Here is an 18,784-nt window from a genome sequence, read left to right as displayed (position 1 = left end):
CGGGAAGAGAGCAGGTACCCTGAGGAGGAGACTCGTGGGAACACAGAACAAACGGCAGGAGAAAGCGTCGGGCTTTAGTAGATCTGATGGGCGTCTGAAGCTCAGAGTCTTCAGCGATGACAACACAACAGACGGAAGAATAAAGCCAGAGAGATGAAGACAGAAGAAACATGTTTATCCTCCAGCGCTTCACTCACAAAACACACACTTGTGATGATGATGTCATCCCTCAGCATCACAACAACCAGATCACAGCCTTTAACCCCTTCAATCCTCAGTACAGGGATCAATGAGATTATCTGGAGGTCTCAAGCTAAACTCTTCTTTGCATGTGTTACACAGGTGTTCTCTCTAAGGTCCTCTGAAATCATGTAAATCAGTGGTTTTTCATTGATAGGCCCCCTTTGTGTAGAGTGCATTGCTTTGAGGACCCCCGAAAAAAAAAACTTATAATCTTAAACTTCTTGAATTAAACCAAAACACATGAAGTTTTACAATGCTGGAGCATCAATTCTTTTGGTTGGTTGTCTTATTTTTCTGATGTTTGATTGCACAAAATCTATGATATAAACAGCATCTGTGGCCCAGTTTGAGAGCCACTGACGTAAGTGATGTTTATAGGTGATGCTGAATGTCTCAAATGTAAACAGACCACACACAATGAGTTTTGTTATCCAGTCATAAAGGTGAAATCCACCAGATGCATCTTCGAGGGCTTTCCTCTTTGTCAATACACAGATATGGATCATGTGAAAGAGATGAATCGACTGATGTTTTACCTGACACAGAGATAGCTCGAACACCTGCACGAATTCCCTCAAGCCGCTTCTCATTGTTGCTAACTCTGTGAAGAAGTGATTTCATTAACAAACCAAATAAAACAACATCTATCAGACTTTATTTACATTATTAAAGAAATGATCAATTTTAAGTCAAATTTCAGTTAATGTTTTAATAAAAGAAATATTGGATACCAAAAATCACGTTTGAAGATTGTCATGTTGTGTTATTGTATTTTTATCTTAACTTACATTTAGGCACATTTACACTTGTGTCTCTCTTAAAATGTAAAATGTATCCAATTCATGTTCAGTAAAATAAATTGAATGCAGAAAAACGGTCTAATATTGTGTAGTACTGTATGCAATTGACACATATCGGTATCGGCCAATAGTTGTTTGTTAAAATCTGTACCGGCCCAATAAATCCTGTGCTTTCCTATCTAAAAACACTAGATCTACACTCACAGACGTATGAGAGTTTAAGAAGAGAAGAAGGAAATTCACAACTTACTTTGGAATGGACGGAAGAGCTCTCTCACCCTCTGTTGGACAGAAACACACACAACATTCACTTCTGAATCAAGCACAACGTTACGGATTACAGAATCGCAATGGAGTTTGTCGATTGCTCATATTTCTATATCTATATTTTTCACAATGCATTCTGTTGATGGTCATTCCCGCCCTCACTGCCTACACATCCCACAGTGCATCAGTATGATGAAGACCTACCTTTCTGAGGTCTGATGATGAAGGACTGGCTGACGGCACTGAGCAGTCGACAGTAGCCGTCGATGAGGTCAGCCATGTTCTCTGCGGTGGTGAAGTTTGATGTGCTGATGGTGAGAGGCTGTGAGCGGGCGAGAGACATTCACAATGAACCATTATTAGCAACAGCAGCCACATGGTGATGACGTCAACATCATTTAACAACTCCAGCTGCACTGACACACACACACACACTCCTGAAGACACGCCCACAATCTCTGATACACACCTAAACACACGCCCCCAACCTCTCACACACAAACACACACTGCTAAAGACACGCCCCCTGTACTCTGACATGCACACACACTCACTAGTATAGACACACCCCTATCCTCTTACACACTAACACACACACACATATCTAAAGACACGCCCCCATTCTTTGACACACACACACACACACACACACATTTCTAAAGACACGCCCCCATTCTTTGACACACACACACACACACACACATATCTAAAGACACGCCCCCATTCTTTGACACACACACACACACACACACACACACATATCTAAAGACACGCCCCCATTCTTTGACACACACACACACACACACACATCTAAAGACACGCCCCCGTTCTTTGACACACACACACACACACACATCTCTAAAGACACGCCCCCATTCTTTGACACACACATATCTAAAGACACGCCCCCATTCTTTGACACACACACACACACACACACACACACATATCTAAAGACACGCCCCCATTCTTTGACACACACACACACACACTGCTAAAGAAACGCCCCCAACCTCAGACACACACTTCTAAAGACACGCCCCCTGTCCCTTGAAACACACACACACACTGCTAAAGACATGCCCCCTTCCTCTGACACACGCAGTCACTGCTACAGTCACACCCCCTTCCTCTGACACACACTTCTAAAGACATGCCCCCTGTACTCTGACATCCACACACACTCACTGCTATAGACACACCCCTATCCTCTGACACACACTTCTAAAGACACGCCCCCGTACTCTGACATCCACACACACTCACTGCTATAGATACACCCCTATCCTCTGACACACACTTCTAAAGACACGCCCCCTGTACTCTGACATCCACACACACTCACTGCTATAGACACACCCCTATCCTCTGACACATACTTCTAAAAACACGCCCCCTGTACTCTGACATCCACACACACTCACTGCTATAGACACACCCCTATCCTCTGACACACACTTCTAAAGACACGCCCCCTGTACTCTGACATCCACACACACTCACTGCTATAGACACACCCCTATCCTCTGACACACACTTCTAAAGACACGCCCCCTGTACTCTGACATCCACACACACTCACTGCTATAGACACACCCCTATCCTCTGACACATACTTCTAAAAACACGCCCCCTGTACTCTGACATCCACACACACTCACTGCTATAGACACACCCCTATCCTCTGACACACACTTCTAAAGACACGCCCCCTGTACTCTGACATCCACACACACTCACTGCTATAGACACACCCCTATCCTCTGACACACACTTCTAAAGACACGCCCCCTGTACTCTGACATCCACACACACTCACTGCTATAGACACACCCCTATCCTCTGACACATACTTCTAAAAACACGCCCCCTGTACTCTGACATCCACACACACTGCTAAAGACACGCCTCTTTGCTATGATGTACAGGATCACAGTAGTGTGTGTGTGTGTGTGTTGTACCTCAGGAGCTCCTGCCACATCCAGCTGTAGGACGCCCTTCCTCTCTCTCTCCTCCACACACGAGTATTGAATACTCTGAACCTGAGTGAAGTTAGCCAGATGTGTCGGCTGAAAGAGAGCAGAGAGATGATTCACATGTGACCTTATGACCGTGAAAAAGGACTGATGACTGCTGTGGTTCACATTTCAACATTTAATGCTTCAACTCACAATGTGGAAAACAGATGATGATCAATCAGATAGAAATATGTTTACAAACTAAAGTGGGTATTCTTCACATTCCTTTGTATTTAAGCGACACTCATCAAGCAGGTTTAGAAACACTTGTTATAATAAATACTCATTTTAATCGTCTCTGTGTCTTGCTAATATAAGTCAGTGACTGTGTTAAATGCTGTGATGAAATCAGAAAATCGGAAGATTAATATGCAGATATGTGGAGTTGGATTTCTGACCAATGACTGATGAGAAGAAATGTGAATATTTCTCACGGTTGAGCCCTTGTCTGTCAGGTAACTGATTCCCTCCTCTGGACCTATAGCAAGATCCACCGATATAACCCAACTGGACTGAAAGAGAGAGAGATTTTAGCGGGTGAATTTTGTCCCGTGTCTCCTCCAGCGGCCAGTAGAGAGCAGCAGAGGTGTGTGTCTGAATACAGAAGTGATGATGTCACTATGACATACCCCCAGAGCACATCTGAAGCATTCCTTATCAAATCTGTACACAGATGTCAGGATCTCAAAAAACATCAGAATGCTCTGCTCATCGTTCAGGTTGGCAAACTGCTTGAAGGTTTGTTGGATCTGTTTCCTCAGAGTTTTGGCCTGTGGAGAGAAAACTGAGTTACACAACAACAATACACAAGTCCAACACAATCAGGTTAGATTAGACTCAATATGTTTGTGTTATTAAAATATCAGTGGTTGTGTACAGTATGTGGAGTACGGCACAGTATTAATAATAATTTCATCATAATCATGGCTTTGAGTCAATACACTTCAAGAACAATCTCTCCAAGCTTATTTTAGTGTACCAAAATTAAAACTTTGAAAATGTCTCTATTCATCGAAATAAAAAAATATTAAGCTGTGAATTATCGGGAAAACTTGACTAAAGGAAAAATTGAAATTTTGCCTCAAAAATGAACGAAAATAAGTTTAAAGCACAAAAATTATTATAATAAACAAAAACTAAAATAAAAATCTATTAATATTAAATAGCATCATTATAATAACATAAATAAATTATAAAATGACAAAAGCATATACCAAAATTGCTAAAAGTTATAATAACCATAAAAACTAAAGATCTAAAAATAAAAGCTAACATTAAATGTGATTAAAACTCAAATCTAAACTCTATTGGCTCTCTTCCGCTAAACGAATCAAAGGAATGTGTGTGTAAGGACATTAGATCCTTGACGTCAGATCTGTACACTGAAAGGGATTATGGGATAAATGCTCAGATGATATCAGAGCCGCTGGTCACTTCAGAGCGACACTCCACCCGTCCGGACACATGACAGGAAATGCATGCGGACGCGGTATCTGACCACACATCTGTAGAGGAATTATGGGATGGGTCTGACAGATGTCTTTATCTGCTGCTTGAACAATATGTCTCCTTAAATCTCTTCTTATGAAACACCATTTCAGATCAACATTTTAGCAACAAGAAGTATATCCCTCTGTTATTTTAAAGGATTAGTTGGTAACATTTTTGTTTCCTCCCTCGTGTCATTTGACTGAATTACGCTGGGACATGAAATGAACTGAGAGGGCCGGAAATACTTCTTCTTAGTGAATTCTCCGGTACATGTTATTACAACATGACATCTGAATGTGATCTCTATCGGCTGGTAGATGACAGATGGCCGGCTGATAATGAAAGACGTTTCTTTAAATCATTAACACGCGCTGGAAAGCTGGAGGAATTCTTTAAAACACTGTATTCTAGGAATCACACAGATTAAATGGAGTAATCCGCCTCAATGACGCATCTGTGCCTGAACCCTCTTCAGACAGAAAACCCCAGCGGGTGATCTGAGCTGGATAAAGAGATCTGGGGCAGTAAAACAAAACACACGCGTTTCAGGATGACCCCGAGGGTCAAAGGACAATCCCAGTTTTTTACTGAGCATCTGTCTGCAGGGGTGTGTGAGTGTGTTCGTTCAATAACTGCAACAAACAAACCTATTCAGACCAGCTGTGCCTCCAACATACACGCATGCACACAAACACACACACAAACACAAAAACACACACACACAAACATGTGCGCAAACACACACACACACATACACACAACAACACGCACACACACACATATACACAACGCTGAGATACACCTAGAACAGAATATCCCAGCACCTTCCTTATCCATGAACATTAAACTACAAGGAAAAACTACCTACTCAAAACTCCTTAGCAACACCTTAGCAACCACTCATAACACATGCATCATCATGACAGCAAATTCTGTAAATACATTAAGTTCAGAACACGTGTGTGTGCGAACAGAAAACATCATCTCACCTTTACAGACTCCAGTAAACTTTTGGGGAAGAAGCGCCTGAGACCGACATCTTTCCTGAAAAACACCAACACAATGATATTATAAACAGCCGTAAAATATTAATAATATTCTTCTGTTGATGTTTTAAATATGTGGAAGCTTTCTGATCTTACAACAAAAATAGAAATGAATGCAAATCAGGAAATAAAACTGGAGAAGGCTTGTTGGATAAATTGACCTTATAAAACCATTCTGTGAAAGACACCTCTCTTTCTCTCTCACTCTCTCTCTCTCTCATGGGTGAGCAGGATTTAAAGCCTAATAAAACGCAATGGTCCCTAATGATTGTTTCATCATTTATTCTTAATGAAACTCGCATTTGTTGGAGCTTTAACCACACGGACTCCTGCCAAACAATTCACCCTGAAAATCTGCACATCAGTGAATACTTTAAACTGCTGTGAGCTTCAGTCAGCACATGCAAGCTCACACTCGCACAAACACGCTCGGACACACACACGCACTCGTGCACACACGCTCGCAGATACACACACACACACACACACACACACACACACACACACACACACACACACGCACACACGCACTCGTGCACACAAAGACGTGTACGTGTAAGAATGAATCCCTAATCCCGATGCTAAACAGCCCAGTTCCTCCAGCTGTCACTCACATCCGAGTTGCTCTTTGATTGGTGGCCCTGACCCGCCCCCTGAGGGGCAAAACACTGTATGGAGTGACCCGGAACTAATATACACACGTGTGTAACACACGCCCCTGAGAGGAAGAGACGTGACTGTGTTTGTGTGAGAGAGAGGGCATTCAGTGAATAAATATTCATCAACTGATTCATCTGCCACAGAATAACAGAAGAATAAGAGAATAACAGAAGAATAAGAGAATAACAGAAGAATAAGAGAATAACAGAAGAATAAGAGAATAACAGAAGAATAAGAGAATAACAGAAGAATAACAGAAGAATAAGAGAATAACAGAAGAATAAGAGAATAACAGAAGAATAACAGAATAACAGAAGAATAAGAGAATAACAGAAGAATAAGAGAATAACAGAAGAATAAGAGAATAACAGAAGAATAACAGAAGAATAAGAGAATAACAGAAGAATAAGAGAATAACAGAAGAATAACAGAAGAATAACAGAAGAATAACAGAAGAATAAGAGAATAACAGAAGAATAACAGAAGAATAAGAGAATAACAGAAGAATAAGAGAATAACAGAAGAATAAGAGAATAACAGAAGAATAACAGAAGAATAAGAGAATAACAGAAGAATAAGAGAATAACAGAAGAATAAGAGAATAACAGAAGAATAAGAGAATAACAGAAGGTGAGTAAATGATGTTGATTTTTCACTTGCAGCAGTGCAGTGACACTCACTCTAACAGTTCATAGTTGGATTTCTTATCCAGAGCGTTTCCTCTCATTTCTCTGTAGAATCTCCTGCAAGACAACACATGAACGTGAGAATCTCTGTACGTTCTGTTGAGACTGAGAGATCCACAGAAAACTAAAGAGACCTGATCTCTAGACAGCCTAACTTCAGAGCGATCTCCTGCTCCACCTGATCCGCCATCTCCAACATGTAGTCATTCTTCACCTGAAGAGAGAGAGAGAGCGAGAGAGAGATGTGATGATCTCATGGTCGTTCTGCTGAATGTAGATGGCAGATGTCTGAAGCAGCAGCAGGTGTTCACCAGCTTTCACCTGCTACCATTGTTCTCACGAGACACAGCTGGAGGATTGTGGGATGTGTCTGCTGTTGATAAGTGTTGCAGTGGACAAACAGAGACTACAAACCTGCTGACCTACTTTAAACACACACACAGAGCCTGCAGCTGTAACACACTGTCATCGTGTGATGTTCAGCTGCAGCAGGACAGATGCAGAGATGCAGCGATGCATGTAGAAGTGCTGCTGCAGTGCCGTCACTCACCTGCTGGTAAAAATAATTCAGTGTCGGTTTGTCTTCAGTAAACCGATTCAGGAAACCCTTGGGCAGGTAACGAACCCGCAATTCATACCTACAGAGAGAGAGAGAGAGAGAGAGAGAGAGAGAGAGAGAGAGAGAGAGAGAGAGAGAGAGAGAGAGAGAGAGACCGAGAGTAAGGGTGGTTAATAAGGGTTTGCTCTATTTTAAGATATCATGATTAATGTTAAAACCAAAACAATTCCACATACTCACAATTGTGCATACACACACGCACACACATGTGAGCACATACGCAAACGAGTACATACGCTACGACCACACAAACACGTGTGCACGGGCACACACGCGTGGGCACACACACGTGGGCACAGACAGTTAACATAAATAATAACACATAAAATACACAAGACGTGTCAGACAAGAGATGCACAAGCCACATATGACCCACAGACGGATGAGCTTTACACTCAAACACCAACTGCATTCATCGCAGAAATCAAACATCAAGTGTCATTTGATTCATTTCACAGAGACACATTGATCCAGCAAACATATAAACCCATCAGAGAGCCATTCAACCCATCAGCAAATGACCCTTAAATGTGTTTCATTACTTCCTGAAACTGAAAAAATGAACAAATCTTTGATAACACAATGAATCCTGTACATACATCTACAGTTCTCTCACCGGTGCGGTAGAGTTACACACGTGCGAGTCATTTTCATGTACAGCTGCTTTGTCACAATATTTATGGTAAAAAGTGCTTGATAAATAAAAGCGGAGTTGAGTTATAGCACAGACACACACACTGAGAGGAGCTGAAGTTCAAGACATGATGAAATCTACAGGTAACTACAGGTCATCTTCTGGAGATTAATCGCATGATTGATCACGTTCACATGTGAAGAAACTCAAAGCGTGAAAGAAGCACATCCTGTGAAGATGACATCAGCTCACGCACACAAAAACACACAGAGATCCATCAACACCTCCACTGAGTCTGAACGGCAGCGACAGACCTCCACATTCAGCAGACATGACATCACATACCTGACACATCCACACAAGACAAAATATCCTTATCTGATCACGCAACAGCTTCTGAGATATCATGAAGCAGATCTCTGAAGACATCAGGGGGTGAAAATCAGACATTATATGTGTTTTATTAGCAGCGGGCCAACAGAAGATGCAACTGGCTGACGGGACACATGGATCTCATGTGTTTGCTGTTGCATTGTGGTTAAAAAATAGAGCAGGACATAAAACACGCCATCTGCAGGGACATAAGTCAAAGACGACCAATGAATCACTAAAACTCAGATTCACACACAAAATCAGAGGTCCTGCCGCAATCCCACAACCGCTGACTGCATCTCCATGGCAACGAGGGTTCGACCAACCGTACCAGTCCACGTCCAGAGAGGTGAGGTCTAATGTTTTGTTGAAAACAGACACACATCTACTACACACAGATGCAATACAGCTAATGTTTGTCATCCTGGAGTTTCACTACACATCACTGTTAACTTGGTAGTAAACAACACCACACAACACAACAACCACAACCACAACCAATCACAACAATTTCATAGACAATTACAAGAAGTGGGATTTCCCACCATTTCACTATAAGTCAAAAACGTCATTTACCTCCACTCATCCTGGGGGCGGTTCTGTTCGTACGTCTCCCTCACGTGAGATACGCCCATATCAGGGTGGAGCCAGTGGATGTCGCCCGACGGGACGTGAGTGAGACGCAGCCCGAAACAAGCCACGTGTTTGACTTTATGAATGTCCACAATCTTCTGAATGATTCCCTGCAGACACAAACACAAACACACATTAAAATCACAATTCACGCTCGCTGAAATAAACAATCATAAAATGCTCATCTCTGTGTAAATCCATCTCAGACTATTCACGTCGCCGTCAGTGACATAGAAACCAAATCTGACTTGACTTTTAATACTTAATAAGAAAAATCATACAGCTTATTATCTGCATGAACAGATTTATCATTTATTCTGAATAAAAACAGTTAATGTCCCATCATTGAGGCACACACACACACAAACAAACACAAACACACACACACACACACACACACACACATACACATGGAAACACACACACAAACAGGCACGCGCGCACACACATACACAGACAGACATACACTCACACAAACATACAAACACATACACATGGCACTTTAAATTCACACATTTAAACATAATGGCTGTGATCAATCAAACCCTGTGAACATCTTCCTCTGACAGCACAAACCGACTGATCCACTGATGGATGAGTGATGTTTGTAACAAATCAATCAACTGTCAATCAAGCGATTAGCTTTAATGAGCACACACAACCATCAGGACTTGATCTGTGAGTTAAATGAACGACCTCGGGTCTCTTTCTCACCCTGACATCTGTTGCATCTCCATGTCGGATGTTGCTGGACCAAGTGCTGCGTTCACTGTTGTTCTCGAAATGATGGAAGACCTTAAGGACGCGGTCAGGTGCTCCGGGTGCCCGCTCCGTCCCTGCGCTGAGACGAGCCTTGGCTCCGCCCCCCAGGGTGTGGTTGAGGTTGGGCTCCAGGTATGCCGTCGCCATGCCTTTGCTGTGTGCTAGGTGTCTGTCATATTCTGTTCAGAAACAACACAAACACACAAGTTACACCAAAAGGAGCGAGCGAGGAGAAAGTAAATCACAGGTGTTTAAAACAAATGTTTCAACGTTTGGTCTTTCTCTCTGGGTGTGAAGTGAATTGAGCGGCAGACACTGAAATAGTGTGATATGACTCATGAGAGAGTTTTGCAGATAAATCCTCACAGATGGATCAGGAGTGTGATAGGAAACCAGTTCACTACATCCGTACGTAAATCAGCGGATCACCACAGCAGTGGATCATCATCAGCAACATTCACTTACTGTACCCGCAGCTTTACAGATCCACACAAAAACAAACTTACAACAACAAACCACACACACACTTTAGACACACCGTTCTGTTTCTCAAACTACACACAGTGTATATTTTCAAATCTGAACATTAGAGACTGGCCATCATGCTACCTCATGCATTCTAACTTCTTTACACTGGTAAACGTCCTGACTTCTCATATTTAACATGGTCGACTTGTTTAAAGACGAGTTGGACGTATGACGTAGTATTTCTGTACACATAGCTACACTCCCCCAGCAATAAAATTGGTTTCAGAAAGTTTTTTATAATTCTGGATCCATAAAAAACTTTCAGGAATATTCCTTTTATTGTCAATTCTCCCGGAAAAGCACGGAAAGGCGCAAGTAAGCTCGCCACCGAGCCAGCCGACGAGCGAGACCCGCTTACCATCAAGATCATCTGCGCTGCGTCAAGATGGGCTGCGCTGCAGCTGGTTACTCTTGCGATAGTGAAGTTTAGGTGTGTCTTTTTGTTCATGGCATTTCAGTGATAGATGTTATATAAACACTGGATATAACGCTGGATTAGGAGATGGTTTGAAACTGATGGATGGAGTGCTCCCAGTGCTAAATGCAGTGCACGCAGTAAGTCAAACGTCAGCGTGTACTTGTAAAAGGTGGAAAACAGGAAGGGATTAATGTGATGATGTCATGTGTGCTCGTGCTGTAGTTCTGTCCCACTCTCCCCACTAGTCCCGCCTCCAGCACTTCGTCTTTTTACAGAAATAATCGTGCAGCTTGTATCTCTCTTTTATACACTTGATCAAACTGAATACTCTTTAAAGATATGACATGTGGAATACTACTGTATATGAGTATTATGAGAGTAGCAGAAACTGCCTGTGATACGACATCTTTGAACTGGATATTTAAACTACAACTAACGATCTCATCTTATCCCACATCACCTGTCCTCTAGGTGTGGGGGTGTGGCTTACATATTTTAGGTTTAACATTAATTGCTATAACAAACATAACCATTCCTATTCCTCCTTAAGTTCCATAAACAACAATCATAATTAACCAAAAACACCTGTTGCGTGAAATGAGATGCTTTCAGTGGATTGCATGAGGATGGGAGTGTATTTTCATCATGAGAGAGAGAAAGAGAGAGTACACACCAGGACGAGTCCATGAACAGATGTCTAATACTGCCAAAATCATCTAGAGCAACTGAGACGATAGCGTGTGCCATCCTATGTGATCTCATCCACAAATATCCCATCATGCATCAGCAGTGAACATTAATGCCAAACCTCTGAACCCTTCACACAACCTTTCTACACGAGGTTTCTATGAGAGTGTGACTGGACGTCGACATGACCTAAACTCATCCACACATACACACACAAACACACACACACTGAAGAGGTGTTAACATGCTTCAAACATGCAAATGTGTTTAAATTCTGCAAGATGTGTGTTATTGTGTTAACTCCCTCTGAGACACAAGTGATGTTTAATATGGTCAGATGTGTATCAAGGTAAGGATATAAAGTCACAGACTATCATTCAGCCGTACTTCATACCTCAAGATTTTAAAGATTTAACCCTAAAAATATTCTGTAAGTTTGTAAAAGGCATTTATGTTGAATATGTATGATTATATATCACCATCACTTCAAATCAACCAAATAAAAGTCATTGGCATAATTGTAATCTTCAGATCCATTTATCTATCTTAATGACTTCTCAAACACACACACGCAGAAGGGTTTTGGTCATTGAGATTGTTTGCGTTGTCGGTCAGACACACAAAAGCCAATAAGATTAAGTCTAAATGAGTGTTTGATGGACAGCGTGAAGAGCAGGTGCTGAACCAAACACACACACACACACACACACACACTATCTACATAAAGACATACTAGAAGTATAGTGTGTTTTTTTGTTTATTTATATCAGTTGTCGTTTTCGTTTTAAGGCCCTCTTTGTGTAGGGTGCATCGCTTTCTTATGAGACTTATGTTGTTAAACTTAAACATTTAGTTGAACCAGAAACACACAATTATACAATACTGGAACATCATTATATTGGTTTGTGGTCTTATATTTTATGTTTAATTGCACAAATGTTCTGATAAATTTGATCAAATGACCCTCAGTCAACTTGATCCAGTTTGAAAACCACTGATGCAGATAACATTGCCAAAATTAAATATCGCTTGATATAGTCTTCGCATTTCTTCTTTGATGATGTTATATGATTTGTTGTGTAAACTAAAAAGTACTACATACATTAGAAGTAACTCCAGAAACAATAACACTTAAAACAGCATTAACACACACACACACAGAGAGAGAGAGAGAGACATGTACCTCCAGCCCAGCATAAGGGGAAAGGGCTACATCGTCTTTTCTCCATGTAGACGACTGACTGTCTGTCTGAAGCCGCTGTGAGGGCCATCCAGCACCCTCCGCTCTCAAACACCCGCATGAGAAGCAGGGCGACGTCCCACTACACAAACACACTATTCTCCTGTAAGGGCTTAATCCAGGTCCTGATCCGCAGCGATACACAGACTCCTGTCGGATCTTTCCGCTCCACGCACAATCCCGCCCGACAACAGACGTGACCCAGCGTTCACAGGACGAGTCTGAAGTGATCTCATAGGAGACACAGAGTGACAGATGGTGCTTGTTGTGTTCTGCCTCACAGAGGCGACTGAGCTGATTGTGTTGAGAAAAGGCCAGAATTCAGCACACAGGGGGCGGAGTCACTGATGCCTCATTAATATGCAAATTGAAACCTTGTTTCCTTTCAGAATCAGACTGGGACCGCATATCACGAGTGGCCCGCTCGGCGTCTCTGAGCCCCGTGCCGTTACCCATCATGCACTGGTTGTATAGAGCGACGAGATGCCCTCCAGGCTACAGCTGCTCTTCACTGAATTCAGTCTGTTAAACACTTTTGTTTCTTCACCCCGAAGCCAAAACCAATCAATTATCACACAAGAGCCACGACATCCAGACCAACAGTCCATCAGTGCTGTTGAAACACTTACAAACTGAGAAATGCTCATGTGTGTGTGTGTGTGTGTGAGTGGGTTTGTGTGCGTGCGTGTGTCTTTTTTAGTGTGTTGTGTAAAGGAAATCCTTCAAACCCATGTGCTGTGCGTATCTCTGGCGTGCAGACGTCAAGATCTCTTAGACATGTGGGACATTCTCAGACGCAAAAATGATGAAGAAGCACGGATTAAGTTTTCCTTTTTCGTTAGTGTAGTTTAGGGTCATAGAAATTGCATGTTAATTTTATTTAGTAATGTCCTGAATAAGTGATAGTTGTCCGTGAGTTTCTTTTTTTAAGTAATCTTTAGGTATTTGCAACTTTACGTCTCACAGTTTTGACTTTTTCTCACAATTGTGAGTTTATTCCTCATAATTCTGACTTCTTTTCTTAGAATTGTGGACCTTAATGTCTATTATTACATGGCTCTTTTGAATGCTTGATTGTGATTGGCCAGTCAAGACATTCCAAGGGTTGTTATTTTCAAATAACAAAAACACCCTGTAACCCGGATGCTGCAAATCAAAAGATGCAGCTTAATATTAATTTGCTAATAAAACCAAAACTAAACAGCTTTTCCTCGTAGAATGTCTACATTTGGTAAAAATGATCTAATAAAGTATTTTAAATTCATATTTCACTTTCATGTCCAGTTGTTTTCTCATGTGGCAAGTAGCCGTGTAAAAAGCGGGATAATGTACAAGCAGCCGGCTGTTATTGCTAAATACATCCCTTTAGTGAGATACCTGATCACACTGTCAGGGCTTATTTCTGCGATAACAACCGGCTGCCTGTATATTATTCCTTACATGATAGAAAAACGTCTAAATTGATGTCTTTTAAAATAATATGTTTATTTTTCTGTTTGATGATCCCTTTGTTTTATGTACTTTCTTGTGTTCCAAAGTATTCTTAAGTATTTAGATTGAGCCTCAAAATTTGTGAAATCTAACGAAATACGTTGCAGATTACCTCAAAATAAATCAGAGCAACAAAGGGAATGCTGGGAAGAGAGAGGGGCAGCAGTGGTCTCCCAACACAAACCCTACACATCCGGCCTGCTGTTTCACACAAAAGCCTTTAGAAACTCACTAGAACCCCGCCGTCTGCAGCCCTGACACACACTACACGCTCCACTCACACACAACACTGACATGTAAATAAGCGTGTTGTGCTGGAGGGGTGACAAAAGACTGAATCTGACGGAAAATCCCAAGAGATTAAGGAGTCAATAAATACATGTCATCCCGAAGTGTGCATAGATTCTACCCTTACCAAATAAAATACCATAACAAAAGTGTGGCGTTATTATTTAAGCTGATGATTCATGTGGATTCAACATTAAGTGTGAGATGGAGTAAACACTCCCATAGTGTTACAGGCTCAACACATGAGGGATCAAAACATCTTTAGAAACAGTAATGATAGATGTTATGTTGAGATGGGTATGAATGTTATTATTTGCATACCTGCAGGTAAACGTCTTATTGTAACAGAAGCGTGAAACTGATTTCTAAATGAATCCAGATTGAACGAATGAATCCACACAGTAGTGACGACATCTAGGCACTGGACTACACATTTCTATCATTTGTGTCACGATGAATGAACGCATGAAAGCAAACTGCAATTCCTCTGTTTGATCACAACATGTCACATACAAGAGGACATACTCCAGTGCATTGTGGGTAACAAGAAAACCGTAAGCAGCAGAGGAGCCATATGCTGCGTCCCAATTCACCTACTTATACTACGCACTAAACCTATGTACTGGTTTTGTTATGGAAAAGTGTATACATTTGAGTGTTAGCAAAACATAATGCGCGCACTGGGACATACTAACACGAAACGGAAGTGGGCATTGTTGCCTAGACAACATTGTGAATATTAAAGGGATAGTTCACCCAAAAATGAAAATTGTGTCATCATTTACTCAAATTGTATGACTGTATTTGTTCTGTTAAACACAAAGAATGATATTGTAGGAATGTTAGCAATTTTCAGTTTGGTGACATCATCCATTACCAAAAAAAAATTGTCACATTTTTTGTACTGTTGAACACATTATTTTTGAAGAATTTAGGAAAACAAACAGTTTAGGGCACCACTGACTTCCTTTTAATTCTTCCTACTATGGCAGTCAATGATGTCACAGGATTTGCTTACATTCTTCCAAATATCTTTCTCTGTGTTCATCAGAACAAAGTATTTTATAGAAGTATGAAATGACATGAGGCTGAATAAATGATGACAGAATATTTATTTTTTGGGCAAACAGTCACTTTAACTGTCTCACACTTCAAAATATAGCTCTTACAGTATTTATTCATTTATAAATAAATTTGACTAAACTCCGCCTGCCTCGCAGTGAGTTGTGGGTAATATCAGCCATTGGAGTGTGCATCATTCTGCACTTCAAATTTCTAGCGGAAGTAGTAGACCAGCCGGGAATCTTTGAAAAACTCCTTTCAACATACTAAGATTGAGACATACTCATTCTATCTTCGAATACTATTTAGGACGGATATTATGCAAATTGGGACGCAGCAAAACTCTCCGATGTTTGTGTATCAGATCTCACCTAGTGATCATTTTATATCGTTATCACTCTCATAATATCATTAATTTTATCTTACAGATAAAGCGACTGAGGTGAGACTGAGCTGTGCCTGTGACATAGAAAACCTCTAAAGACGCATCATGATCAGCACTGTAACACAGTCACTCAAGACTGATAAAAGAAAGAGAGGTTCAGGGCAAGTTTAGAGAATCAGAGGACATAACCCGGACCGCCGTTTCTATGGCAGCAGGGATGGAGAGGACCCCAGACGGGGCTGTCCTGCATGATGCCTGTAGGACAGTAAAGAATGCGGTGATGAATATTGACGTCAAGCAGCTTTAGAGGGACTCGCCTGATCACGACTCATTTCTTATCATTACCATCTAAACACAAACTAATGAATCAAACACACTCACTCACACACCTCATCACACTTCATATCTCCGACTGTTTCATGCAAAAAGAGAATCTATAATGAGGTCACTCACCTGTGTAGAATGAAATTCTGGAAATATCTGTAAAAGAGAGAGAGAGAGAGAGAGAGAGAGAGAGAAAGGAGATGTCAGTGTGTTTTGTCATGTCAGCACATTCAGTAGATCATGTGGTTTGTGGTTTTATAGGTCAGCTGTGATCTCTAGGGGTGGACACAAGGGCAGATTGAACCCCAGCGCACCCTGCCTGCAGTGCAGAACACATCTTATCTGAACAAAACAAACCTGCGGCTAAATCACACTGAACAATCATGAGCAGCTACATGAACATATCATCATTTGAAGATTGAAAGTTTGTTTCTTCATGTAATCGCTGAGAATCAACAGAGATGAGGTCATGTGTCAGGAAGGGTCATGTGAAGGCAGCACTGGGATTGTATTGAATTTAAACGAGAGTGTTTGAGACACACGACAGGAAGGAAGTGAATCATTCACAGGCATTTGGTTACAAGGAAAAGTGTTGTCAAATATAATTCTCAACAGATCAATGAACAAAGCTGAATCACAGACTGATCAACTCCCCATTACCACATATGTGTGTGTGTGTGAGTGTGTCAGGATATCACAACCAGATGAGTGATTTCTCATAAACACAGAGTAATAAACTTAACGTGTTTTTAATTATTCTGATTCTCCAATCCAACATCATCTACAGCTCTGTCACAACCTCACAACAAAAACCCACAAAACATAACTTATCATTATCAAAATAGCGACAACATAAGACACAGATGTGGACGATAAATCAGAAAACACAGTTAATATACAAAATAGCAACATTTGCAGCCATTTCAGAGCAAATTCACAAATGTTGTCAAAACTGCACTTCATTTTTCTAGAATAATTAAAATTCCCTTTTATCTCGTAGAAAGTAAATGAAACTATAATCCACCTGCAGTGACACACAAACATTTGCACTTGAGATGAATGTGGAACATCGAGCGTTCGGCTGTGAATGAGATGAACAGATGGAGGGAAAGAAGAGACACAGATCAGGGTCCCGGTCACGACACCACGTTCACGGATGAGCTCTCTCTCTCTCTCTCTCTCTCTCTCTCTCTCTCTCTTTCACTCTCTCTCTCTCTCTCTCTCTCTGCAAGCACTTATGAGCCACTTTCATGTGAAGAATTCACTCACAACAAGCTGTCCACTATCTGATATCAGACACTAATGGATGACAGGCTCATCTATAGAAAGACCCATAATTCCCTTCTCTACATCTCCAATTATACACACGCTACAAATAATCAATATTACTGAGTGAATAATCAAATGTTAATATTAAAGCCTCTTCATGGATGTGTGTCCAGAGATTAAAGGATTAGTGTGGCTTTTAACAGACTTCTGTCACGCTTCATGGCGAGGAGGAGGCGGCCATCTTTAATAGATTTCATATTCACTCCATATGTCACACTGAAGATAGAGACAAAGGTCAGAGGTCGATTCAACGCTCCGGCAGCCATGAGATCAGACACCTGCTCACCACGCTGTCAGCGGTGGACTTCACATCTTCTGTCTCTGATGTCAACACATACTGAGTCTGTGAAAAAACTGTAAAACCACAACCAGCCCTCACACATAACGTTCTAGTCTTTATAGACACATAAAGCAATTGTATAACTTCACAACAACAAAAGGTACAACACACAAGTCAGACAGACTGCCCTTGTGGTGTTAAAGGCCGTCATCTTCCACTGTTACTGCATGAAAAAACGCTTTAATATGTCGTTTACTGGTACAGAAGATTTTTTTTTATCAATTTTGGGAATCAATCTACTGACTATCAGCAATATTAATTTCGCACCGCCTCTACATCTGAGACACTGCCTGACCAACACCAGAGTTTAAATGTCTGTGTCACATGACTAAAGGTGCATTTACACTTTAACAACATCTGTGTGTGAACCTGCTGAAAGCTCACACACACACACACACACACACACACACACACACACACACACAGGTAGTGTTTTTGAAGGACAGATGATGATTGTGTAT

The 18,784-nt window shown here is 41.2% G+C and overlaps 1 protein-coding gene across 16 annotated transcripts in view; it reads right to left on the bottom strand.

Moving 5' to 3' along the window:
* Positions 1–18,784, bottom strand: part of ptk2aa (protein tyrosine kinase 2aa) — a 44,760-nt gene that overhangs the window by 13,861 nt on the left and 12,115 nt on the right. For 4 of the 16 annotated variants that reach the window (XM_056741860.1, XM_056741863.1, XM_056741862.1 and 1 more), the window contains exons 1-14: positions 13,048–14,488; positions 10,184–10,410; positions 9,413–9,579; positions 7,762–7,849; positions 7,346–7,425; positions 7,206–7,268; positions 5,809–5,863; positions 3,958–4,098; positions 3,763–3,840; positions 3,272–3,379; positions 1,515–1,632; positions 1,294–1,324; positions 780–844; positions 19–108 (exon numbers count right to left, since the gene is read on the bottom strand). In XM_056741860.1, the coding sequence (XP_056597838.1) occupies positions 19–108; positions 780–844; positions 1,294–1,324; positions 1,515–1,632; positions 3,272–3,379; positions 3,763–3,840; positions 3,958–4,098; positions 5,809–5,863; positions 7,206–7,268; positions 7,346–7,425; positions 7,762–7,849; positions 9,413–9,579; positions 10,184–10,410; positions 13,048–13,165 (1,429 nt within the window). In that variant the 5' untranslated portion in view covers positions 13,166–14,488. Of the gene's footprint in view, positions 1–18; positions 109–779; positions 845–1,293; positions 1,325–1,514; positions 1,633–3,271; positions 3,380–3,762; positions 3,841–3,957; positions 4,099–5,808; positions 5,864–7,205; positions 7,269–7,345; positions 7,426–7,761; positions 7,850–9,412; positions 9,580–10,183; positions 10,411–13,047; positions 14,490–16,783; positions 16,811–18,784 lie in introns of those variants that run through there. The other 12 variants (XM_056741861.1, XM_056741873.1, XM_056741874.1 and 9 more) reach the window with 5 other exon arrangements.

The sequence above is a fragment of the Triplophysa dalaica genome, chromosome 25 (assembly GCF_015846415.1).
Source record: "Triplophysa dalaica isolate WHDGS20190420 chromosome 25, ASM1584641v1, whole genome shotgun sequence".
In the NCBI taxonomy this organism is placed as follows: Eukaryota; Metazoa; Chordata; class Actinopteri; order Cypriniformes; family Nemacheilidae; genus Triplophysa; species Triplophysa dalaica.
This window is presented reverse-complemented; position numbering and strand designations above follow the sequence as displayed.